The following is a 26,686-nucleotide window of genomic DNA, read 5'->3' as shown; positions in this document are numbered from 1 at the left end:
AGAGAGAAAGTACTCACTATCATCGAGTTGTTCATGTCATAACAAATTGCCACAATTATATTTGAACCCCAATTTTTATCTTCATTTTATTTAATGTCATTTAAGACTTGCTAGACATTTGCTGATAACAGAAGAAGAGTATGCACATATACAGACCCCTCTATGTTGCAGGTAAACGTCTGTGTGCTGGAGAGACTTTTGCCCGCCAGAATTTGTTTCTCACATTCTCGACACTCCTGCAGAACTTTTCAGTCAAGCCAGATGGCGCGCCTCTGCCAGACAGCAACATTCCAGGCATCATCGAGACAGCTCCTGCATTCTGGGCACGGTTTGTGCCTCGCTGATAGGACATATCACATTCCCAGGTGGACATCCACAATGAAAATACAGGCATGAGGCGATAGGTACATTTATTAATAATCAGATTAGGATACTGGACAAACATTAGAAATTAGTATTACATTTCAGTATGGTATAAAAAGCTCTTGCTGAATGTGAATAATTAAGAAGTAAAGGTACAAGCTCGCTAACTCACTGAAACACACACACACACACACAAAATATCTGTATAGATACATTGTGCTGCAGTTTGGCAGGTAGACTGGTGTGATGTTTTCGTGTTAGTTTGAGTGGGCAATATGAAAAAACAGGCAGGGAGTGGGAGGGAGGATTGGGGAAGGGTGGCTGATGGCTCAGAGGGAGGCAGCAGATGTGCAAGATTGGATTGTGGGAGGGATAGGCAATAGATGACTGTGATAGAAATCCAACACATGGTACTGGAACTGGTGACTTTGTGCAGCGTGTGATGATGATGCTGATGACATTGTGGGGGAGTGGACTGGAAGTGGGTGACAGAACAGAGTGAGGGGAAACTGTGTGGGAGATGTTGTGGTATATTGAGGCCAGGAGGATTCTGGGAACAAAAGATATGTTGCAAGGATAACTCCCATCTACATTGTTTTGAACTGAAGGGTGCAATTTTCTTTGTGTCCAAGTCAGTGTCACTGCATAATATTTGCATCCCAAAAGCAAAGCTACATAATTAAACTGTTATGTGTTCAATATGCATATTATATTTAAATTCTTATCTACACAGAGTGTTTCAGAATTCCCATTACAGACTTCTAGTGGCTGTAGAGGGGACGTAGTAGATAAAACTTCATAATGAACCCATATCCGAAAATGTACCAGTCAGATACAATATACGTTGGAAGACTGTATCAGTTTTACTTGATATGTATTCCATGTTAACATTTTATCTACTAACTTCCCTCCACAACCTGTAGAAGCCTGTACTAGCAATTGTGATAAACCATGTACTTGGTCCTAAAAATTTAATAGATTCTGCTTATGCTCTTTCCATATTTTATGGTTTATTTTTATTTCATGGCATTTTGACTCTTGATACCAAATGTGTTTTTGAGTAGTTCAGATTTTATCGGTTAACTGGGACTATGTTTCTAAGCTGTCAAGTGTATTAATGATGCAGTCCTGGATTTTTTCTCATTCACAATTTGAGTTATACAACAGTATCATCTGAAAGCAGAACTGATGGAATGTTGAAAAATGTATCTGTATGTAGGCAAAATTCCTTTACTGAAGTAGTTAATCCCAATAATTGCTATGTATGAACTTACATTTACTGAAGTAGTTAATCCCAATAATTGCTATGTATGTAAGACATGATACAGGCGTTCATACAGCAGTTATTATTTCATACAATATGGGTTGTAATTAACAGAAGCATTTCTTTTGGGTTAATCAACTGCATTGCGTATGAATAAGATATCTACATGCATACCCCACAAGCCACCGCATGGTGCATGGTGGAGAATATCTTGTACCACTGTTAGTCATTTCCCTTCCTGTTCCACTCGCAAATAGGGTGAGGGAAAAGCGACTGTTTATATGCCTCCACATGAGCCCTAATTTCTGGTATCTTATCTTAATGGTCCTTATGCAAAATGTATGTTGGCAGCAGTAGGATCATTCCACAGTCAGCTTCAAATGCCAGTTCTCTAAATTTTCTCAGTAGTGTTCCTCAAAAAGAACATTGCCTTCCTTCCAGGGATTCCCACTTGAGTTCCTGAAGCATCTCTGTAATACTTGTATGTTGATTAAATGCAGTGGTAATAAATCTAGTAGCCCATCTGTGAACTGGTTGTGGGGACCCCAAACAATTGAGCAGTATTCAAGAATGTGTCACACTAGTCTTCTACACATGGTCTCCTTTACAGATGAACAACACTTTTCTAAAATTATCCCCATAAACCAAAGTTGACGATTCGCCTTCCATATTACAATTTTCAGAAATCCATCAGGAACATCTCAGCCCTTCTATAGCTGCCAAAGCAGGTGATGTGATTGTGACGTGATTGTGAAGTAGACTTGAAGGGTTTTAATTTGGGGAATGCCTGCAGAGTGTTTCCATCCATCATGTGGAGTGCCAAGAGTGAATTACAGGGGAGGTGGTTGTTACAATATGGAGGTGTTTTTTATGGTTGGAGTGTGATAACCATATTCAACTTGAGAAAATGTTAAATACAAAATGTTTTAACACATTTTACAGCATTGTTTATTGTGTACAACAGAGGAGCAGGTTGGAGATGATGATCATATCAGCACGACTTTGCTCCATACACCAGCATCCAAGGTCTCTGCCATCTCTAGTTTCAGCTCTTGATTAAGAATGGGGATTGCAGTTCCTCCACATTGTGTAATGTTGAAAAATAATCCTTAGTTAACTATGTCAATAACAAGTTATTCAAGTGTGGTGTTTTTTTTGCGAACAGCAATTATGGCAAGACAGTTTCTAATGATTGTTTAGTTGTTTAAGAATGAATCATTATTCCATGTACTTCTATTCATAATAAAGTTATTCATTTGAACCAAGGATTTCCACTGTTTTTCACACACAGTACCAATAGATCACAATTACCACTTTACATTCTATCCTGTCATTAACTGTGCTATTAATTCCATGCCAAATGCTGTACAGCGAAGTGAGTACAGGTAAAAGGCCACGAGGTGCCTCTCTCAAATGTTATAAGGATCAGTACAAGAAAAATCTGAAAAACTTGGACATCGATCCGAGTAACTGGTTCACAATAGCAGAAGATTGAAGACGCTGGCACTCAGTTACCTCAAATGCTCTTCAAAACTTTGAGCTGGAACATCATAAAATGGAGAATGACAAACGCCGGAGACGTAAACTCCTCCACCTTCCATCAGCTGTAATGTCTGTGGCTGCCTGTTCCACACTAGGATTGGATTGCTAAGCCATCAACGACACTTCCACACCTGAACCGTGACAAAGGAAATCTCAGGAGAGAAATGAAAACTTGGATACGAGTATCAGCTGACGACGAATTGCTCTCCAGAATCGTATACTTCAGTGTGTATTCATTGCCATATGATTCCATGAACATAATTGATGTTTTATAACAGTTATTTCCTAACCATAAAATCAACATGTTCCTCACATAATACTTCATAAGCTCCCATAATACTCTGCAATCATCAACATCATCATCATCATCATCATCTTGATAACAACAGTGTCACAACCATCTTCCACATAACAGCAACATCATGAACACAGTGCATCATTGTTCGTATAATAAAAACCTCACCACAGAGAAACACAGAAGACAGGATACTGAGGTGACAGGCCAGGAGGCTAAAACAGAAAAGAAGAAATTGCCTCTCAGCTGTCCATAATTTCAAGTTCTTTGTTTTGAACAAAACTTCAGTGTTTCACTTACAACTAGTTTCTTGCAAAACTATGTAGTAATACATAACATCCTACATTTAAAATTGGTGTCTTCATTATAGAGAAAACAAGAATCACTTTTTCTTTTGATGACTACAATGAGACAAGAAATTTAATACTTTGTGAAAATAATGTAAATGAAGGTAGATCTGGTACTGCAATCTGTTTGAAGAAGGAAAAATTGTGGTAGCGTCCTATGGGACCAAACTGCTGAGGTTATCAGTCCCTATTGAAGAAAGAGGATAGTATAGGAACTGGTTAACAGGATAAGCCATTCCACAGTCTTCAGCCCAGTTGGAAAGGCAACTTGTTCTTGGTCGAATGATCAATGTCATTCTGCAATCAGGTCAAGGTGGACTGCTCTACACAGGTTCAAATGCTACCCAACTGGAGAGAACCTTGGAGCCTTTTGGGAAGCAAGGGCAATGTGTTACTGACTTATTAGGGAGCACAAGAAGGGAGTGTGGCAACAGTTCCTGCCAACCCTACACCATTCCACTAAAAGTACAGTAATATGGAAGGCCATCAGGAGGATTTCTGGAAGAGGTGTCAAGTGCACAGTGGCTGCTGTAAAGGTGATCAGAAGTCTATAGACCACTCTGCAAGACATTGCCCAGACTATGGTGGCCTATTTTGCAATAGCTACCATCACTATCAGCCAGAATTGAGATTTCCAGAGTGAGCTGAAACTTCCGTTCCATCACTAATGAAGAATACAACTGCCCCTTCCCCATGAGGGAGCTGGATTCTGCCCTAGCTGCAGCTTGTGACACATCACCTGGTCACCATAGGGTCACTTATAGTACATTACGGCACCTCACAGGGTGTAGCAAAGAAATCCTCCTCAGTCTTTTTAACCACATTTGGGCATCTGTCACCTTCCTGACTTGTGGTGAGAGGCCATTTTAATTCCGTTCTTAAAACCTGGGAAGGACTGAGCATACCCAAGTAGTTATCATATTGTTGCCCTCTCTAGTGGTGTGGGAAAGACCGTGAAGCAGATGGCCAAATAGCGCCTTCCCTGGATCTTAGAATCCAGACAGCTCCTTAGATGCATTCAGCGTGGCTTCAGCAGGTATCACATCACCTTTTATAACCTAGCTTTTCTAGAAACAGATATAAAATAGGCTTCCCTGCACTGGCGTCATCTCCTGGCTATACTTTTTGACATCAAGAAGGCCTACAGTACCTTTTGGTAGAATATTATCCTTGGGCAGCTCCATGAATGGCGTTTTTGAGGAAGTCTGTCCATCTTCATACCATCCTTCACCTCGCCCTGCTATTTTAGACATTGAGTGAGTGATGTCCTCTCTGACTGCTTTAAGCAGGAGAATAGTGTCCCTCTAGGTAATGTCTTAAGTGTCGCTGTCTTGGCCATAGCTATTACTAATATCATGTCCATTGTTAAATATCCTGTCCAGTGCCCTTTTTTGTTGACAACTTCCTCTTCATGCCTTGCAACAATTTGTCACATGTAAGTGACTGTTCAACAGTTTGAGGAGAAGTTTTAAATTGTCAACCAAGAAGTCTGTGTGTGTCCTTTTAAAGATTCCCATTCAGTTTTAAACTTTTCTGAGTTGAATATGAGGGATACTGTTCTTAATTTTTAAGACACCATGAGGTTCCTGGGCCTCACTTTTAACCTGAAACTTTCAAGGTTGCCACACCTTAGTGACCTGAAACGTCTGTCTCTGAGAACACTCAGTATTTTAAATTGTTCTAGCCACAAGTTGTGACAACAGCAGCTTTACAGTTTCAGGGAAAGTGGTGGCAATTATGAAGTAACGTGGCTCACTCAACAAATTTAAACGCTTTAGCTCTGTATTAACTTCGAATACGGAACACATTACAGATGGAATTTCTCTTAAGTTGCACAGAGAAAAGCTGACAAAATGACAACCACATTTCTAGCTGGACCTACTCCTCTGTTAACAGCCAGTATGCAGTTGAATTTGTATGTTATTTTATCTTAAACAGCATGCAAACCATGACAACCATGCCTTTCCATGGGTCAGACAAACCTGTGACCATTCACTCATCCACACGCTGTTTCCTGTCAGTCCCATCTGGAAGGAGAGCCTTCAGGAATAAGGAATGAGTTAACAGGCAGAAACAACGACTGCTGATTACTTCTCTAAAGTACACTAACTGCTTCTACTTTATAGTGGATGATAAACGATGCCACAAAATCAGTGTTATCTGAATGGGAAAGGGTTGCAGTATATTCCTAGATACCTCATTAAACACTGGTTCTTGAACTGTAACTTGGTTTTTGGTGAATCATAAGTGGCTGTATTCAAATGCCTGCCAGTTCAATTTTTTCAGGTTTTCTTTGGTGCCTTTTCATGGGTCAGACAAACCTGTGACCATTCATTCATCCACACACTGTTTTCTGTCAGTCCCATCTGGAAGGAGAGCCTTCAGGAATATGGAATGAGTTAGCAGGCAGAAACAACCACTGCTGGCTACTACTCTCAAGTACACTAACAACAAATTATGACTAATTCTAATGTACTCAATTTATTATTATGGGATTACATCTAAATTACTATGTAATAGAAGGAAACATTCCATGTAGGAAAAATATACCTAAAAACAAAGATGATGTGACTTACCAAATGAAAGTGCTGCCAGGTCGACAGACACACAAACGAACACAAACATACACACAAAATTCAAGCTTTCACAACAAACTGTTGCCTCATCAGGAAAGAGGGAAGGAGAGGGAAAGACGAAAGGATGTGGGTTTTAAGGGAGAGGGTAAGGAGTCATTCCAGTCCCGGGAGCGGAAAGACTTACCCTAGGGGGAAAAAAGGACGGGTATACACTCGCACACACACACATATCCATCCACACATATACAGACACAAGCAGACATATTTAAAGACCAGCTGTTATTGGACTAGAAATGGTGGATTTTATTGCAGCGGTAGTGTTGAAAGCGGAAAATAAAATTTTTTTGGTTATGGTTTGGAAGTGGGTTACGTATTATTGAGCATATATAGGTGGGATAAAATTGTATAGTAGATTACGGTAAAAGGGGAAGGTGAATACGAAGCGAGACTACTGGTAAAAACAGAAAGAGAAAATAAAGAGAAAATAAGACGACAGGAAAGATTTCGAAATGCAACAGCGACAATAACAAACATAATTGTTGGGTTCAAATTAATGATATGGTTATAATAGAAGGAAACATTCCATGTAGGAAAAATATACCTAAAAACAAAGATGATGTGACTTATCAAATGAAAGTGCTGGCAGGTCAACAGACACACAAACGAACACAAACATACACACAAAATTCAAGCTTTCGCAACAAACTGTTGCCTCATCAGGAAAGAGGGAAGGAGAGGGAAAGACGAAAGGATGTGGGTTTTAAGGGAGAGGGTAAGGAGTCATTCCAGTCCCGGGAGCAGAAAGACTTACCCTAGGGGGAAAAAAGGACGGGTATACACTCGCACACACACACATATCCATCCACACATATACAGACACAAGCAGACATATTTAAATATGTTTGTTTGTGTGTCTGTCGACCTGCCAGCGCTTTTGTTTGGTAAGTCTCGTCATCTTTGTTTTTACTTCATACACTCCTGGAAATTGAAATAATAACACCGTGAATTCATTGTCCCAGGAAGGGGAAACTTTATTGACACATTCCTGGGGTCAGATACATTACATGATCACACTGACAGAACCACAGGCACATAGACACAGGCAACAGAGCATGCACAATGTCGGCACTAGTGCAGTGTATATCCACCTTTCGCAGCAATGCAGGCTGCTATTCTCCCATGGAGACGATCGTAGAGATGCTGGATGTAGTCCTGTGGAACGGCTTGCCATGCCATTTCTACCTGGCGCCTCAGTTGGACCAGCGTTCATGCTGGACGTGCAGACCGCGTGAGACGACGCTTCATCCAGTCCCAAACATGCTCAATGGGGGACAGATCCGGAGATCTTGCTGGCCAGGGTAGTTGACTTACACCTTCTAGAGCACGTTGGGTGGCACGGGATACATGCGGACGTGCATTGTCCTGTTGGAACAGCAAGTTCCCTTGCCGGTCTAGGAATGGTAGAACGATGGGTTCGATGATGGTTTGGATGTACCGTGCACTATTCAGTGTCCCCTCGACGATCACCAGTGGTGTACGGCCAGTGTAGGAGATCGCTCCCCACACCATGATGCCGGGTGTTGGCCCTGTGTGCCTCGGTCGTATGCAGTCCTGATTGTGGCGCTCACCTGCACAGCGCCAAACACGCATACGACCATCATTGGCACCAAGGCAGAAGCGACTCTCATCGCTGAAGACGACACGTCTCCATTCATCCCTCCATTCACACCTGTCGCGACACCACTGGAGGCGGGCTGCACGATGTTGGGGTGTGAGCGGAAGACGGCCTAACGGTGTGCGGGACCGTAGCCCAGCTTCATGGAGACGGTTGCGAATGGTCCTCGCCGATACCCCAGGAGCAACAGTGTCCCTAATTTGCTGGGAAGTGGCGGTGCGGTCCCCTACGGCACTGCGTAGGATCCTACGGTCTTGGCGTGCATCCGTGCGTCGCTGCGGTCCGGTCCCAGGTCGACGGGCACGTGCACCTTCCGCCGACCACTGGCGACAACATCGATGTACTGTGGAGACCTCACGCCCCACGTGTTGAGCAATTCGGCGGTACGTCCACCCGGCCTCCCGCATGCCCACTATACGCCCTCACTCAAAGTCCGTCAACTGCACATACGGTTCACGTCCACGCTGTCGCGGCATGCTACCAGTGTTAAAGACTGCGATGGAGCTCCATATGCCACGGCAAACTGGCTGACACTGACGGCAGCGGTGCACAAATGCTGCGCAGCTAGCGCCATTCGACGGCCAACACCGCGGTTCCTGGTGTGTCCGCTGTGCCGTGCGTGTGATCATTGCTTGTACAGCCCTCTCGCAATGTCCGGAGCAAGTATGGTGGGTCTGACACACCGGTGTCAATGTGTTCTTTTTTCCATTTCCAGGAATGTATATATGTATGTTAGGAGAAAAATAAGTATTTTGCAAAAAGCCACTCCTCCTCCTTCTATACTACTCAGCTGCTGTTATTATCTAATACTTCAAACAAAGTATATTGTTTCACACAGAACAGTATTAGCTCTCTGTATATTGGCAAATTCATAGTATATCCAGTATGAATATTAATGTTCTGCAGAGTTACCTTTATGAGTCCAGGTACTCCGGTCAGTGTTATTTGATACAAATTCTACACACTTTAGCATATTATATGGCGAGTTGAAGTAATGTTATGTAAGCAGTCTTATGTGTAGGTAGATTGTATTTCCCTTGTATACTACCAATGAGCTTGAAGTATGCCTCCTGCTTAATAATGAAGCTTACATGATCTTTCCACTTCATATCTCAAAAAATTTTGCCAACCAGCTACACTGAAGTACCAAAGAAACTGGTATAGGCATTCATAATCAAATACGGAGTTATGTAAAGAGGCAGAATATGGTGCAGCGGTCAGCAATGCCTATGTAAGACAACAAGTGTCTGATGCAGTTGTTGGATTGGTTACTGCTGCTACAATGACAGGTTATACAGATTTAAGTGAATTTGAATGTTATAGTTGGTGCATGAGCAATGCAACACAGCATCTCTGAGGTAGTGATGAAGTGGGGATTTTCCCGTATGACTATTTCATGAGTGTACTGTGAATATCATGAATGCGGTAAAACATCAAATGAAACTTCCTGGCAGATTAAAACTTTGTTCATATCAGCACACACTCCACTGCAGAGTGAAAATCTCATTCCAAAAACATCAAATCTCCAACAGAACTGCAGCTGCAAAAAGATCCTGCAAGAACGGGACCAACGACGACAAAAGACAATCATTCAATGTGACAGAAGTGCAACCCTTCTGCAAATTGCTGCAGATTTCAATGCTGGGCCATCAACAAGTGTCAGCATGCAAACCATTCAATGAAACATCGTCAATATGGGCTTTCGGAGTCGAGGGCCCACTCCTTTTCCCTTGCTGACTGCACGACACAAAGCATTATGCCTCGCATGAGCCGGTCAACACTGACATTGTACTGTTGATGACTGGAAACATGTTGCCCGGTCAAATGAGTCTCATTTCAAATTGTATTGAGTGGATGGACGTGTACAGGTATGGAGACAACCTCGTGAATCGATGGACTTTGAATGTCAGCAGGGGACTATTCAAACTGATGGAGACTCTGTAATGGTGTGGGGCGTGTGCAGTTGGAGTGATATGGAAACCCTGAAATGTCTAGATATGACTCTGCCAGGTGACACATATGTAAGCATCCTATCTGATCACCCGCATCCATTCATCTCCATTGTGCATTCCGATGGACTTGCGAAATTTCAGCAGGACAATGCAACACCCCACATGTCCAGAATTGCTACAGAGTGGCTCCAGGAACGCTCTTCTGGGTTTAAACACTTTCGCTTATCACCAAACTCCCTGGACATGAACATTTTTGAGAATATCTGGGATGCCTGCAACATGTTGTTCAGTAGTGAACTCCACCTCTTCGTACTCATGGATTTATGGAGAGCCCTGGAGGATTCATGGTATCAGTTCCCTCCAGCCCTACTTCAGACATTAATTGAGTCCACGCGATGTCATGTTGCAGCACTTCTGCATGCTCGCGGGTGTCCTACACGATGTTTGGTAGGTGTACCAGATCCTTTGGCTCTTCAGTGTATTTGTGTGAGTTGACTAATTTCATCTGTGACTTAAATTGATATTGTATTCATAGAATGCCATGTTGACATATTTGCAATTCTGTTCACTTAAAGCAAATTGCAACTCTTTGCACCATTTTGAAATATTTCAAGATCTGGTCGAATATTTATCAGTTATTTTGAGACAGTACTTCATTGTATTTTTAACTATTTATCTGTGAAAGATGTTAGGTTGCTATTAATACAGTCTGCCAGGTCAAGAACATCCCTTTAGAGTGCCAAACATGTTCCCTTTAATATCTCTCTACCTACAGCCCTATGTATTGTGTTACATCTATTGTGCAGTAGTCACTGATTTCTAGAAGTTTCTTTGCAATGACTCTTCTCTCATCATGAACTGTTCTGCTACATACGTATTTACCCAGTGCTTGGTAAACTATCCTACAAAACTTGAGCCACAGTTCTTCTACATCCTGCTGCCCAAAACTAAATGTTTCAGATTGCTCATTGAGATATAGTACTTCTGCCTCTTTATGCAGTTGCTACAACTAACTCATGGCCATTGACATGAGATTCAATGTGAATATCCTCAAAGAAGTGAAGTACACTTGTTTCCAATAGCTCTAATATATGTTTGTCAGTAGTGGGCTTCTAAACTATCTTTTCTAAGTGGTTACAGAGTAATCGTTTAGCATTGTTGTACATGATGTCTTGACATGTCCATCATTTACAAAGCAGTAATTATCCTGGTCAGTTGTTGTATGATGAAAATCTCCTCCATTGATGATAATTTGACTTGGGAACACATTTACTAGCAAGGTGATACCTTCTCTAAAGTTTTGGTTACATCTGGGTGTGAGTCAGGGGGTTAATAGGACCCAATATTCAGTTTATGCCCACCATTGATACTAAGTCCTGCCCAAAGAATGTCACATGCGGTTTCCATTTCTATCTCCGAGTCTGAGAGTCTACTGCAATGAATACGTAACCTCCACATCCCATTAGCCTGTTCTTACTATGTACATTTAAATTACCCTGAAAATCCCACTAATATCAATTTTGGGTTTTTACCAACTTCCTGTACTTAGTATTTGTGAGCTATGAGGAGCACTTCAAACTCTGATGCTTCATTGCAATTGCTTCAGCAGCTGGTCACTTGGATCTTAGTACTCTCACCTCTAGGAACCTGTCTTTATATCTTACAATAATATTTCATGGTCTCCTACAGCTGTCATTTTCTGGACTGGATGGAGATTTTCCTAATCTAAAAGACCTTGTGTGCACCACACTCACAGTCAGCTACCTGCAGCAACACACTTGGCTACCTTTGTAGCAGCATCTGATGTGTAGTATACACAAGACCCAATTATGGGAACCCTGTAATTTTCAACTCTTATGACCCAAACCTAAGAAGTCACAGCCTAGCTTGTCACACAATCTTCAAAATCTCTGGTTCAGGCCTTCCATTTGATTCAGAACCTTGGGGCCAAGATCAGTTCTGGGGCAAAGCTGTAGATTGCAAGCTTCACTGGAATCCCATTAGTAAGGCTGCTCTTTTTATTATTTTCTGGCAATCACTGGAATAATCCTAGCATGATCTCAGAGTCCAGATGATGGGCATCATTTGTTCCAACATGTGCCTCATTCCACAGCTGGTTGCACCCTGCCCTTTTGTTGTTAAATTGTTGTAATCTTTGATATGAGACTTGAAGATCAGTTTTGGTAATTAGGATCTGTTTCTACTCATGTGCATCTGTTGTGTTTTAAGTAGGGAGCCTCCATGGTCAGAAAGCCCATTTGTCAAATTATGTAAATTGAGTTCTGCTGTAGAGATAGGTTTCATAAACATGGCATCAACTGAAGTGTTACTCTTGTTTGTAGTTTGACCATGTTTGTCAAATATAATGTACTCAGTAGATAAATCAGTTGATTCAACTGCAAAGTTAATATTATTTAAATCATCACACAATATAATTTCTTTGCTTCTGGTCATACAGAGGATCATAATTTGTTCAAATTTGCACTGAAATAGGTACCATCTGTTGCACCTTAGATGCAGATAATGATAAGTTTTGATTGCCTAATCTCAACAAGAGAAAAATGTTTCTAAATATTAAGGCACTTTTTTCTATAGTTTGGAAAACTGAGCTATTCCTAAGTAATATCACACAAGCACTACCTCTTTTGAAAGTTCTGAAACAGTTTTTAATGTGCATTATAGTTTGTAATATGAATTACAGAAAGGTTACTCAGTTTTAAGCCAGTGTTCTATAAATTATACTACACCATGTCATACATGGGCCCTTAACATGTACATCTTTTGCCTCCTAAAATGCTATGAAGTTCCTTCACTCTTCCTATCACAGAAATATAAAAAACAAGATTAAGGACATACAACTGCAGCTTCAGCTGCAGGAGCCTGACACTTGCATCAGAGCTGAAAAGGATGCTACAATATGTTTGTATGATGAGAATATTTTTGAGCTTCAACTGGAGGATACTGACATTTGCATTCCAGCTCAAAAGAATGCTACGATATGGTTGCATGATGAGAATATTTTTGAATAATATCCCAAAAGAACATTTTAAACTAACAAGTAACATGTCCACAGAAAGACATTATGGCATTCGAAAGGAGCAAATCCTTTTAGCAAAGTGTGGTGATTGTGTGTGTGTGTGTGTGTGTGTGTGTGTGTGTGTGTGTGTGTGTGTGTGTGTGTGTGTGTGCGCGCGTGTGTGTGTGAGAGAGAGAGAGAGATGTCATCCTCTTCATTGTTTTCTGTATACCATAAAAAAATTAAATTTTATTTCCTCAGGTGACTGGACTGATTCCTATGGCAATACTCAGGATTTTGAAGAATATGCCACTGCAACAGATCACACCCATCTATGTGCTTCACATAAAGGATACTAATATTTGGATGAATATGTTTGTGGATGTTCAACACAAGGCTGCAACCTAGGACAATGTTAATATAAAATTAATTCAAAATTTTGTCAGTATGTTCTTGGACACTGCCAGGTTGGCAGTTTTTTATAAATTTATATATCATCATTGGTGATAAAAGTATTTTCACAGGAAAAGTTTCACAGGCCAGCAGACGGCAGTTTCCATCAAAAGAAAATGACTGTCACTTTGGTGGAGAACTATTTTTGTGTTTCTAATAGTCATACATTTGTAATATTTATGAATAAAGACTGGAAGCACATAATTTTAAGTTCAGTGTAATTGGCATTATGATAATCAACCACATCATTGCTGCAATCAGAGCAAATTGCTTCATAAAAAGTTTGATTTCCTGAATTTTTGATATAACCGTTTTTTGTTTTTCTTTTTTTTTTTTTTTTTTTAATCCAGAAGCAGTTTTCTGAATTCAGAGTGAAGTCTTTGTGTAGAAATGATACTTACTACATATGATAATGGATATACTAATGTTTATGGAAAACACTGAAGTTATATGGGCACTAATAAGTATTTGTGTATTGCACAGTTCCTTCCTTTCGCCATATCAAAGTCACTGCACATTACATTTAGGGATCAAGTTGCAAAATTTGTGGTATCTTATAAAGGACAAACATCTGCTCTTGTTTTCTGTTTATGAGGCATATCAGCAACTGTGACAACTATTGTGTGTTCTGCCAGCTATCAACCTTTAGGATAATTTATTAATGAGACCGGAGCTAGAAACATATAAGTGATCTTTGTTCATAAAACCTCAATAAAATGGAGACAAGCTAATGGGTAAAATTCTGTGCCACAAATTTAAATAATATATGGTAAAACCTGGCTGCATATATTATGCCACAAGATATCTTTATCAACTAAAATTTAATACACAAGAAATCCTGTACAGACAAAATTTTCCAACTCAAAGCTGAAGCATTGTTCACACACACCATACTCACCAGTGTGGCAGGAGCTAACACAGTAGTTAGGAAAGAGAACCACAGGTAATCAGCTGTAATGTGAATTCAGAAAGCGGTTAGATTTGAAAAACTCTGTTGGTTGTGTACAGACAGGAAATTTTTCTCTCATGAAGTTACCACTTCATGAATAAAATAACTAAATTCTGTTTTCTCAAAAATGCTGCTTGTTTTTAACAAATTCACTGTGAGAATTTGCCTGTAAAATAACTTATTTGCAGTCCAATATTTGCTAAAATGTCAGTAGCTTTAAGGACCAATAATGAACTTAAAAAAGAGAATTGCATTTTACTCTTTATTATGACTGAAAGAAAACAAGATCAATTACTGACACATTTTTATTGCACACAATGAAAATACAAGTCCAGTTCACACACCAGAGTCCATTCCAATTAACCGTGTCCAGGTAGTCTGGTCAAGTGTAGACAGTCAATAATAGAAGACACCAAAATGCTAGCCCTGAATTCGGAGCATGGTTATCATCGATAGCAACCTAGCACAGTGACGTGAGATGAAATGGCTGTAGGAGCTTGCATGCTCATTTAAATAAGGCCACTCATAGTATTTGTGCCCGCATAAGTGTGGTGAAAGGGGAAGGCAAACTTGCTTCCAGGTCACAATGGTTAGCCCTCTACTGGCCATATCGAATTTGGCCTGCTGGCCAGCCAGTGAGTCTTCCCAGCATGCTGTGGATAGTGTTGTTGTTGTTTATCTCTTTGGTGGATTGTCCAAGGTAGCTGTAGCTAGACACTGTGCCTTCACTGCTTGGACTGTGTTCCTTCTCATCTGGCAGTGACATGAAGTGGCAGTCACTGCACTCTTTAGTATATATTCCTTAAAAGCTATACATAAGATGTCAGTTTTATACAAATAAAATTATTATCTGCATATGAGTGGCAGTTGATTCATAAAATCTAATTGAAAAATCTCATCTTGCACCTATTTTTGTCCAGAAAGATATCTTAATGATCTACTGTGCTCTAAATGATCAGAATTATTGTGTATTTCTTGTAGCACATGCCGCCATTTTTATATTTCATATACACTATTCTCAGTTCCTATGTTCTTGGCTCTAGACAAGAGAAGAAAAATCAAGGAGTATTTAGTGTATTACAAAATGGTTAAATAAAATGAGACAGATACAACAGACAGTTTTTGTACACTCATTTAATGAGAACTGTTTGGTGTGTTTTAACTTATGTACAGCAACAAAATCCTTTTCCACTTCCAAATGTAGTTGCATGTGAAAGTCAACAGCTCTCTTTATCTACCTAGTCAAAAGTGCCTGAAACAAAAAAGAATTTTCTGCATTATATTATAACTCACTTATTTTCTTTACACTGCCTGCCTCCATGGCAGTGTGGTCAACTTGGCTGACTGACATGCAGGCGACCTGGACCTGATTCCTGGTACTGCCACCTTCTTTTCCTTTGTGGAAGGATTGGGATGGTATGCACTCAGCCTTGTGAGCCCAGATGAGGTGCTACTCATCTGATTAGTATTGGTTCAGAGGTCAAGAAACCTGATGATGACTGGGAGAGAGACTTGGTGTCCACATGGTCCCCCCTACTGCATTCGATGGCGCCATTAGCTGAGGATGACATGGCAGTCAATAGGACCCGTTTGCCCTGACTAGCACCAGAATTCAATATGTTACCTTCCCATACCTTACTCTGAACTCTGATGAGCCAGAACATTATGAACACCAGCTTAATAGAATGTTGGTCCACCTATGGAATGCAATGCAGCCAAGATTCTATACCACATGGATTCAACAAATCCTTTGCAATTTTCCTGGTGTCTATGCAGAAGTCAAACAGTTCCACTAAATTTTGGGCAGATGGTTTGTGGGCATGAAGCTGGTGACCGATAGTGTCCCAGATGTGTTCCATTATGTTCAGATTTGGTAAATTTGGTGCTCAAGATATCAACAACACTTCACTATTGTGCTGTGCGAGCTGCTGCCACACGATTCTGGCCTTGTGACAATGACAGCTATACTACTGAAAGGATCCTATTGCCATCAGAGAAGATATGTATGAGTTGAGTTGACCAATTCCAATTGTGACTCATTGATACTGTAGTCATAGGATACTACACATTCTTGAGGTGCACAATTTTACATTTCTCAACATTAAAGCAAGTTGACAGTCTTGCAGCACTGTCAAATCTTTCTTGAATCTGACTGAATATTTGTGCAGATGCACGTTTTTTTTTAAATATAGTACTTCATCATCTACAAAAAGTCTGAGGAAAAATTAATATTGTCTGTGAGGTCTTGTGCTTAAAAAAGAGAGCTGTACTCAATTCATAGGACACTCTGTAGTCAAGAGTTGAAACTCCATTACCACCAGAATCATAAGATTCTCGAGCTTGTTGTTATAAAAGTGAAACTCATGCATATGCTCAAAATATAAGTCCATGAATAAAGTAAAAACAATTTGGAACATTATTAAACAAGAAACAAACTAAAATAAGATCACAAATGAAACTGAGTCCCCAGAAAATTGCTTTGGTAGAAATGGTGACACTTCCAAATTACTGGCTATTTCATTCAATGATTACTTCCTCAGTCACAGCAAACATTGCACCCAACAATAAACAACCAAAAATGGGGTATTAAATTAACTTTTGCAGACACGGCATGTACCACCAATAGACGTCAGTTTAGCATTAGGCTACCTTTGGAACAAATCAGTGAGTCAGGGCACATTTTCTGTTACACTTGAAAAAGCTGTAGCAACACCTTTCTATAAAGCAAGATGCAAGCAAACCTCTTGTAATTATCAATGACCTGTTTCACTTCTTTCAGTATCTCAAGAAGTGTTTGGGAGGTGGTCTAATGGAATACTGACTAATTTAAATGAGCAGAATTTTTTTACCTGCTTCTCAGTTTGGCTTTTGTAAAAAATTCTCAACGTCTGTGACTTTTTCAAAGTCTTTTGTTGTATGAATCACAAAATTTTACTTGGAATACTTAAGTGTTATGAAATCCCTCTTGCATGAATAGACAGAAAGCACATGCTCTCACAGAAAGACTGTGTCACAGGCACAAAGATAACCTCAGAATGGGAGAAATAACACATGGGGACCAACAAGGACCATTACTGATCTCAATCTTGTTCTGTACCTTCATAAATGGTCTTCCAAAGATTCAAACACTTTGGTCAAAAACTGCAAGTCAGCTGACCTCACACATGTACCGATCAAGGGCTCAAAACCAGCTTTAGGAGACAGCTCAGATGACAGCAGAACATCTACATCTACATCTACATGGATACTCTGCAAATCACATTCAATTGCTTGGCAGAGGGTTCATCAAACCACCTTCACAATTCTCTATTATTCCAATCTCGTATAGTGCGCGGAAAGAATGAACACCTATATCTTTCCGTACGAGCTCTGAGTTCTGTTATTTTATCATGGTGATCATTCCTCCCTATGAAGGTTGGTGTCAACAAAATATTTTCACATTCGGAGGAGAAAGTTGGTGATTGTAATTTCATGAGAAGATTCCGTCACAATGAAAAATTCCTTTCTTTTAATGATTTCCAGCCCAAATCCTGTATCTTTTCAGTGACACTCTCTCCCATATTTCACAATAATACAAAACCTGCTGCCTTTCTTTGAACTTTTTTGATGTACTCAGTCAGTCCTATCTGGTAAGAATCCCACACCGTTCAGCAGTATTCTAAAAGAGGATGGACAAGTGTAGAGTAGGCAGTCTCCTTAGTAGGTCTATTGCATTTTCTAAGTGTCTTGCCAATAAAACGCAGTGTTTGGTTAGCCTTCCGCACAACATTTTCTATGTGTTCCTTCTAATTTAAGTTGTTCCTAATTGTAATACCTATGTATTTAGTTGAACAGACATACAAGTGGTTCATGGCTAACAGTATAAGTCTTAATCCCACAGAGTCATTTTATACAGTTTTAAACAAGCAATAATCACCTTTTAGTGGCAGAATTGGACATTAATAGTCATGCATTAAATGAAACACAGTGTGTAATACTCTTGGATTTCAGTTGAATAAGAAGTTAAAACAGAGCTAACACATAGACAAATTAATTAATAAGCTGAGTTCAGTATGTTTATCTCTTATAAGACTCTCTCATTGTATTTTGCACATTTCCACTCCTTGTTATATTATAAAACTAGCGGCAATACCCAGCGCATTACACTAGTGCCCTCTCTCGTCAGATGTTCCAAGCGCAAGCTTTATCCGTTTGACACTAGGATACAGATAAATTGGTTCTATATTTCTATTTTATATAAATGTCTTTAATTGGCCTGATACGTTTTACTTATTAAGACAGAGTTTGAATTAACACAACTTTTAATAATTTTTTGATGCGCTTATGTAAGTACTTATGGATTGTAATATGCGCAAGTCTGGCACATGCAAGTGCCCTCTCTCGGCGAAACCATCTGCCCTAGTGCTTTCACACTCGTGTCTCAAAAGTTCATAAGTGAAGTAATGCTGTTAATACTGTTCGCTTTGACCTTGTGCCCATTACACATGTTGTACAAATGGAGATGATGTTTTAATTATTGACGACGCCTTTGGCATAATTGTTTTTATTATTCTCCATTGCATGATGTAATTTTAGTAAGTACTAATGATTTTGTGCCTACACTACTGTAGTAATTTCACCGTTACTTAAGCTTCTGTTTCTTACTTTCGTTGATATGGCTTTTCTAATGAATGTGTCTTTCTGTTCAGGAAGTTTTACTTCTGATGAAGGTATATTTATATATACCGAAACCTTGGTCAAGAATTTTAATAAAAAATTTTATCCTGCAACTGTTTTTGGCTGTCATCCTTTATTGTGAAGAATTTTAACAGTTGCTGCCGCAGCCATGTTTAAATTCATGAAATTTGTGTTGGTACTTTAAACGTGTACATCCAATTTTTGTCTCGTATCATAGCTGTGTATTGTGTGATTTCGAGTGATGAGTGGTCTTTTTGTGTGTTGAGTTTTGTTTTAAATATATTCAAGTATATATATATATATATGCGCTTGTGTCTGTGTATATGCGGATGGATATGTGTGTGTGTGTGTGTGCGAGTGTATACCTGTCCTTTTTTCCCCCTAAGGTAAGCCTTTCCGCTCCCGGGATTGGAATGACTCCTTACCCTCTCCCTTAAAACCCAAATCCTTATGTCTTTCCCTCTCCTTCCCTCTTTCCTGACGAGGCAACCGTTGGTTGCGAAAGCTAGAATTTTGTGTGTATGTTTGTGTTCGTTTGTGTGTCTGTCGACCTGCCAGCACTTTCATTTGGTAAGTCACATCATCTTTGTTTTTAGGTATATATATATATATATATATATATATATATATATATATATATATATATATATATATATATATATATGAAAGAGGCAGGATCATCCTTTTTTGAAACAATCATCTACATGATTTGCAATTATCTACCCCTTCCATTATTCTTATAATTTTTTTAAAAAATTTTGAATGTTTTGATAGCATCTCCAGAATTTCCCCAGAATATAATCCCATACCGGGGCTGAGATTGTACACCTGTATAATATACACATGGAAGAGTGTTGTAGCTAGAACACATTTTTAATATACACAACACAAAACAAGAAGTCCTTAATTTTTTGTTAATTTGCTCAGTATGTACTTTCCTCTTCGAGCCGTCTTGTGGATGAAATCCAAGAAATCTGGTATGAGATTTTTGGTAATTGTCTGTCCATATTGCTCTAGATAGGGTTATATCAGACTTTTTGTTTGTGCTGTGTGTATATCCATATCTACAGTTTTTCCAGTGGTTATTAAGTCAAAGTAACATGTTAGCCTGTCAGTGGTTTCTCTTATGTTTTATACAAGGGTTTCTCCTGAGTTCCCTGTAATTAGAACTCTTGTACCACCAGCAAATTGAAATGTTTTACTGCTGTCAGTGCTTATGTTTAGGTCATTTACATAGGGTAATAATGGAACTGGACCCATTACTGATCCTTGTGGTATACCGTATTTAACAGTCAGTAGCTTGGAATTATATTTCCTAATGACATTATGCCTTTCCTGACCTATTTCCACATACTGTTCCCTGTTCTTAAGATAATAGCTGAGCCAGTTGTTAGCTGTTCCTCTGATGCCAAGATTTTCTAGCTTGTGTAACAATTTTTCATAATTTATGGTGTCAAATGCCTTTTACAAATCTAAAAATATGCCCATGGTAAGTTTTTTGTTATCTTATGATAACAGCACCTCAAATAGAAAGGAGTGAACTGTTGATTTGGTTGAACAGTATGCTCTAAATCCATGTAGAGATTCTGACAGAATGCCATTATCCTCTAAGAAGTCTGTTAGTGAAGAGCCTTTCTAATATTTTTGAGAAAACAGACAAAAGTGCCAATGGTCTGTAGTTGCAAATTTCATCTTTGTTACCTTTCTTGTACAATGGCTTTACTTTTGCTATTTTCAAACATGAAGGAAAAATTCCTCTAGCAAAAGTGGGTTAGTTAAGGACTCAGTAATGAGGTCCCCACATTTCTTTGTAATGAAATCAGGTATATCATCTACTCCTGCAGAGTGTTTCATTATGAGACCTTTTATTGTAACCTGTACAACTTCTACATTTGTTGAGTACAAGAACATTGATTTGCTTGAGACCTTTTCCCCTGTTTCTGTATGCTGTTTTCTGTTGGAGGCCTGTTGCACTAGTTCCTCTGTTACACTTATAAAATAGTTATTAAACATATGAGCTACTTCCTCTGGGTTATTAATGTTTTCCAAGCCAGCCTTTAATACAATATTATTAACTCTATTTTTGTCAGGTTGGGTTTCTTTCTCTACAACTTGCCAGATTGCTTTGATTTTGTTTGAAGCTTGTTCTATGTATCTGTCATTGTCTCATTTCTTTGCCTCCTTTATTGTGTTATTCAAGATAGATTTATATTTTTTTAAGTAACTATCGAACTCTGGAGTTGTGTTGTACCTTATTGGAATATTGTGTAGGTACTGTTTTCTAGCACAAGATTTCCTTATACCACTAGTAATCCACTTGTTGCATTTAGTGGTTTGAGTTGTTTTGGCTTTCAATGGAAAAGCAAGATCAAAATAATATTTAAATATATTCTTGAATGTCTGAAACTTATCATAAATATTTTCTATACTATATACTGGCTCCCATGATATTTGTTGCAGATAATACTGGAGTGTTTGTACTGCAGCATTACTGAAAGTTCTGCCCATGTGTGCAGTCTTCCTCATATAATTATAGGATGAATTAGTGTTTACACAAAACCTTATAGCATATGCATGATGGCCTGCCAGTCCAGCTTTAATTACAACTGATTTATATTTTGTTTTGGAGCTAATTATTATTTGGTCTGTGATAGTACTAGAATGATTCATTTCATGTGTAGGGGAGTGGATCGTAATCTCCAAATTGTTGGCTGTTACTATGTTCATCAACTCAGAATTTGAACTGCTTCACTTATTAAAGTCTACATTTATGTCTCCACATATAAGAACTGTTGTTTGGTTTGTTACTACTTTATTTAGCAAAGTATCAAGCTATTTTTTTAAGTGGCTATCTGGATTTCTATGTAAACATATTACAATTAACTTGAATGCTGGAATTTCTATGCCTGACATTTCAAAATCTTTCTTAGTGTTTAAGGATTCAACATTGTCTAAGTTATTGAATTTGATATCTTTCTTTGTGTATATGTAGTCCCCTCCATGTGTAAACTGATTTCTACAAGTTTGTGCTGCTAACACATAAACCATTATTTTAACTGTCTGTATCTCATTTTCTTTCAGCCAGTGTTCAGTTAAGCAAAGTATATTAACATATCTAAGTTCATTTGATAACAATATTTCCAGCTCATTTACTTTACTCCTAAGTGACTGTATATTCTGATGAAGAAGTGTGACCTGGTGAGATTTTGGTTTTTTTCTGATTGTACTTGATTGACCACGTACCCTTATTCCTGAATTTAAATTATGTGGGAAATCTTCCTCCTCATCTTGAAGCATGAGTTGGTTTTCTCTGTTGGTCATAAGAAAATGTCCTGATGGTTAAAAGAGGCAGTTCTCCATATCTTTGGTCATTCTTCTTGTATGGTTGATGTTGATGTGGTTTCTTTTTTTGCTCCAAGGATTGCTACTGGAGGTGTTGTTGACAGGTGCACTATTTATCCTAATTTTGTCTTGAGGATTTTTGGAAATAAAAAATCTTGCAGATGACATGGTCACCTTACATTCCTTCTCACTGGAATTGCTAAACTTCCTCTTGTCACTGGGATGGTTGTAGTTGATGTTGGTGTTTTTACTGCTATCGTAGGTGTGACTTTCATTCTTGTAGCTGTTGTTGATATGGGGGTCCTTGTTGCTGGTAAGCTTTCAGCTATTGGTGACTTTTCAATTGCTACTGCTGTTGGCGTTGTTGGTATAATTTTTGATAATATCCAGTTATATTTAGCTCACGAGTTGTTCAGGTGTTTCAGTAATATTACATTACTCATTTGTCAGTTTGATTTGGCAATAATTTTTGCCTATTGGTTAGGTTCCTTTTATTATTTGTAAAAGGTTTTCGGGAAATTCTTGCAGTCTTTTATCTCCTGATATCTATGTTCTTATATTTGTCAACTTGATTATTTTTATGTGCTGCCATACAAATGACTTTTTTAAGTGGGCTTTTCTTTCATTCGTTGGAGTCGGTATTGGAATGACAAGCAGTTATTTGAGAAAATCGCCTGACAATATTAGAAAATTGCTACTCCTGTCATTATACTTGCATTATCTTCTAAGTCTTGGGGAGTTACATCCAGTACTCCCAAAGTCTTTCTGTAAATCATTAGCAATACACAACACAAGTAAAAAAAATGTTTATGCTCATGTTGTTAAAGATTTTAAGGAAACAGTTGAATACATAGTAAGAAAAAGTATATTTTTTTAAGAAATCAGTTTATTATTTGAGTACTCAAAATATTTTTATGGTTTTTTTTTTCAAATCACTTTACTATTTCAATGTTCACTTTTTACATTTTGGTATTCTTGTTTTTGATCCTCTCTCAGTTATGGTTATAATGTGACTGTCAAAAACATAGACCATATATGTTATCTATGGTCTACAGACGAAAATGAGCTGAGCTGCAACTTATACTCACATTCAAAATTTGATATATTCGATTTTGATATTGTACAGCATTCAGAAATATTCAATTTTGGAAACTGAAGAAAAGGTATTGATAGTAATGTTGTTATAATTTTCAGCTATATATATCTTATAAGGTTTTGGAACTTTATGGAAAAATTCAGTTTAAAAGAAACTTTCTAGAAAATTCCGACTACATCCCTGCCCTTCACTGACGCCTGAAATGCTATTCAAAATGTTTTATATGTTATTTTTAAGCACAATGTGTGAGAAAGTGATTTTTCCCTCCGCACTCATTCACTTCCATCCACTTGTACTTTTATAATTGTAGCTATGTTTAGGACCCCATTGGGAAATAGTCAGCTATTTCTGAAAATCTTGGATTCTCTGCTGTGCTATCTGTCAGGCAGAGGGAAGCACAAAATTATTGTTTGTGGCGATTTAAATGTAGACTTTTCCGAAAGAGTCTGTTATAAATCATGACTTTGAAGTATTATGTGATTCTTTCTATGTGACACCAGTTATTGATTTTCCTGCTTGGATAGTCCAGAAAAGCAGTACGTTGGTGGATAATGTTTTTATAGACCAAGATAAATTTAATGTAATAAAAATTTTCCTGTTAAGAATGGTCTTTCTGGTCATGATGCACAGCTAGCTACAGTATATAACATAGCTCTATACGGCAATTCAAAACAGTCATCCAAAATAGTGTGTTCAATTCACAATTTAACAGCTGCAAATTTTAGGGAAACCTTGAAACAGACAGACTGGGATAGGTGTACAGGGAACCCACCACTAATTCAAAATTTAACCCATTGCATGATAGCTTATGAATATATTTGAAAACAGTTTCCCTAAGAAAACAGCAGAACATAATTGTAAGAAATCATCTAAAAAGCCATGGCTTACTAAAAGGATAAAAATATCTTGTAAACAGAAACTTGAAATGTGTCTTACAATTAGAATGAATAATGATCCAGAAACAGTCAAATGTTATAAAAACTACTGCTCTGCATTAAGGAAAGTTATTAAAAAGTACAGAAGGACGTCCATTATGTCTGAGATTAGCACTTCTGATAATAAAATTAAAACAATTTGGAATATTGTTAAAAGGAAACAGTGCAACAGAGAGCTCAGGAAGACTATCAGTCTCAATGAAAAGTTTGTTAACAAAAAGTCAGAATTAGAAAATATTTTTAATAATTATTTTTTAAGTGTTATAGAGAAAATAGCATCCAGCTGTTCATTAGAAAATGCAAGACTGTATTTATGGAAGAGGCACTATCTATGCAATTTGATAAAATTGAAATTCAGCACATCTCTGCTACTGAAATTAGGAGAATTATAAAGTCTCTCAAAAGTAAAAGCTTGCATGGAAGTGATGGCATTTCCAACAGACTACTAAAAGTGTGTTCCCAACAGATAAGTAAGATTCTAACCATATACATATTAGCTCAGTGAAATGACAGTGTTCTGTATAGACTGAAATTTGCTATTATTAAACCATTGCATAAAAAAGGGGTTAAGTCTGATGCTGACAACTACCACTAAATCTCATTTCTGACAGCTATATCCAAAATTCTAAAAAAAGTATTGTATTCGAGAGTAACTTTACATATTTGTAAAAATGAAATACTAAGAAAATAACAATTTAGTTTTCAGAAAGGCTTTTCAACAGAAAATGCTATATATGCTTCCACTGATCAAATATTAAATGTTCTGAATAACAGAACATCACCCATTGAGATTTTTTGTGATCTCTGAAAGGCTTTTGACAGTGTGAATCATGAAATTCTCCTAGATAAACTAAAGTATCGTGGTATGAGTGCAACAATGCACAAACGGCTTAATCTGTATTTAACTGGATGAATGCTGAAGGTTGAAATTAACAGTTCAGAAAGTCTTCAAAAATCAGCAGTCCTCTAATTGAGGATGTATCAATAATGGTGTCCCACAGGGTTCAGTCTTGGGTTCCTTATCGTTATTAACATGAATTAATGACTTGTCACTCTATATTCACGATGATGCAAAGCTACTTATTTTTGCTGATGATAGAAGTATAGTACTCACACTCAAAAAACAAGAATTAGCTGAAGAAATTGTAAATATTGTCTTGCAGGAAATTATTAAGTGGTTTTCTGCAAGATGACTTTCACTAAATTTTCAGAAAACACAGTATGTACAGTTCTGTACAGCAAATGTCTTAACACCAATGATAAATACTGACTTTGAACAGAAGTCTTTGGCTAGGGCAAAACATCCAAAATTTCTGGATGTGTGCATTGATGAGAAATTGAACTGGAAGGAACACATTGATGATCTCCTTAACTTGTTAGGTTCAGTTACTTATGCAATTATAACAACAAAACAATCAATTTTTGACAAAATAATTTAACTGGAAAGATAAAAAATCTACTCATCAAAGCGGCATCAGAACACCCTTATAAAAGAGGGTTGTAATTAGGCAAGCTTTTGGAGCCAATGGCTCCTTCTTCAGGCAGAAGGGTTGAAGGGGAAGGAAGAGGGGTGAAGGAGAGGTCTAGGAAAAGGGGTAGATTTCAGGTAAGTCACCCAGTTTGAAGAAATAATGTTCTTTGAAATACTCTGTTTGGTTACCGACAGGAAAAAGAACCACATCAGCAGTTCTCAACATTGTAAACCAGATAATCACTGCTTGTGATAATAAGAATGAGGCCTCACTTGTTTCGTGAGACCTAAGTAAAGCCTTTGATTGTATTCCTTGTGAAATATTGCTTGAGAGGCTTGAATTTTATGGGGAGCGTAATAAATCAACAAAAGTAATTGCTTCTTACTTACGTAACACAAAACAATAAGTCTCAGTGAGAAACACAAATTCTCTTACGAAAATTGTTGAGATAGGCGTACTATAGGGATCAGTTCTTTGACCATTCTTTTCCATCAATGCAACCAACAATTTGCCGCATCACATTCCCCAATCTGTGGACTGTTCTGCAGATGACATGATGACAATTACACCTCATCAAGATACATCAGTAATACAACAAAAGTCACAGGATGCTGCAGTTAAGTGGTTCTCCTGTAACAGACTTCTATGTAACCATGACAGGACCCATTGTCTTCTTTTAGGACTATCGGAAATACGGAAGCGTCCGTTCCCGCCCGTCCGCTTTGACCCCAT

General features: G+C 38.3%; 1 protein-coding gene across 2 annotated transcripts in view; it reads left to right on the top strand.

Moving 5' to 3' along the window:
* LOC126178310 (probable cytochrome P450 304a1) overlaps positions 1-13,718 on the top strand; it is a 157,261-nt gene extending 143,543 nt beyond the window's left edge. Inside the window, exons 9-10 of one of the 2 annotated variants that reach the window (XR_007536222.1) lie at positions 172-404; positions 13,292-13,718. Coding sequence is in view for 1 of the 2 variants with exons in the window: in XM_049924522.1 (XP_049780479.1) it covers positions 172-344 (173 nt within the window). In the remaining variant the exon portion in view is untranslated. Of the gene's footprint in view, positions 1-171; positions 645-13,291 lie in introns of those variants that run through there. The other variant, XM_049924522.1, reaches the window with a different exon arrangement.
* Positions 13,719-26,686: the final 12,968 nt, after the last annotated feature.

This window comes from Schistocerca cancellata, chromosome 1, assembly GCF_023864275.1.
Source record: "Schistocerca cancellata isolate TAMUIC-IGC-003103 chromosome 1, iqSchCanc2.1, whole genome shotgun sequence".
Taxonomy (NCBI): domain Eukaryota; kingdom Metazoa; phylum Arthropoda; class Insecta; order Orthoptera; family Acrididae; genus Schistocerca; species Schistocerca cancellata.
Note: the sequence above shows the minus strand (reverse complement) of the source record. Positions and strands in the feature narration are given on the sequence as shown.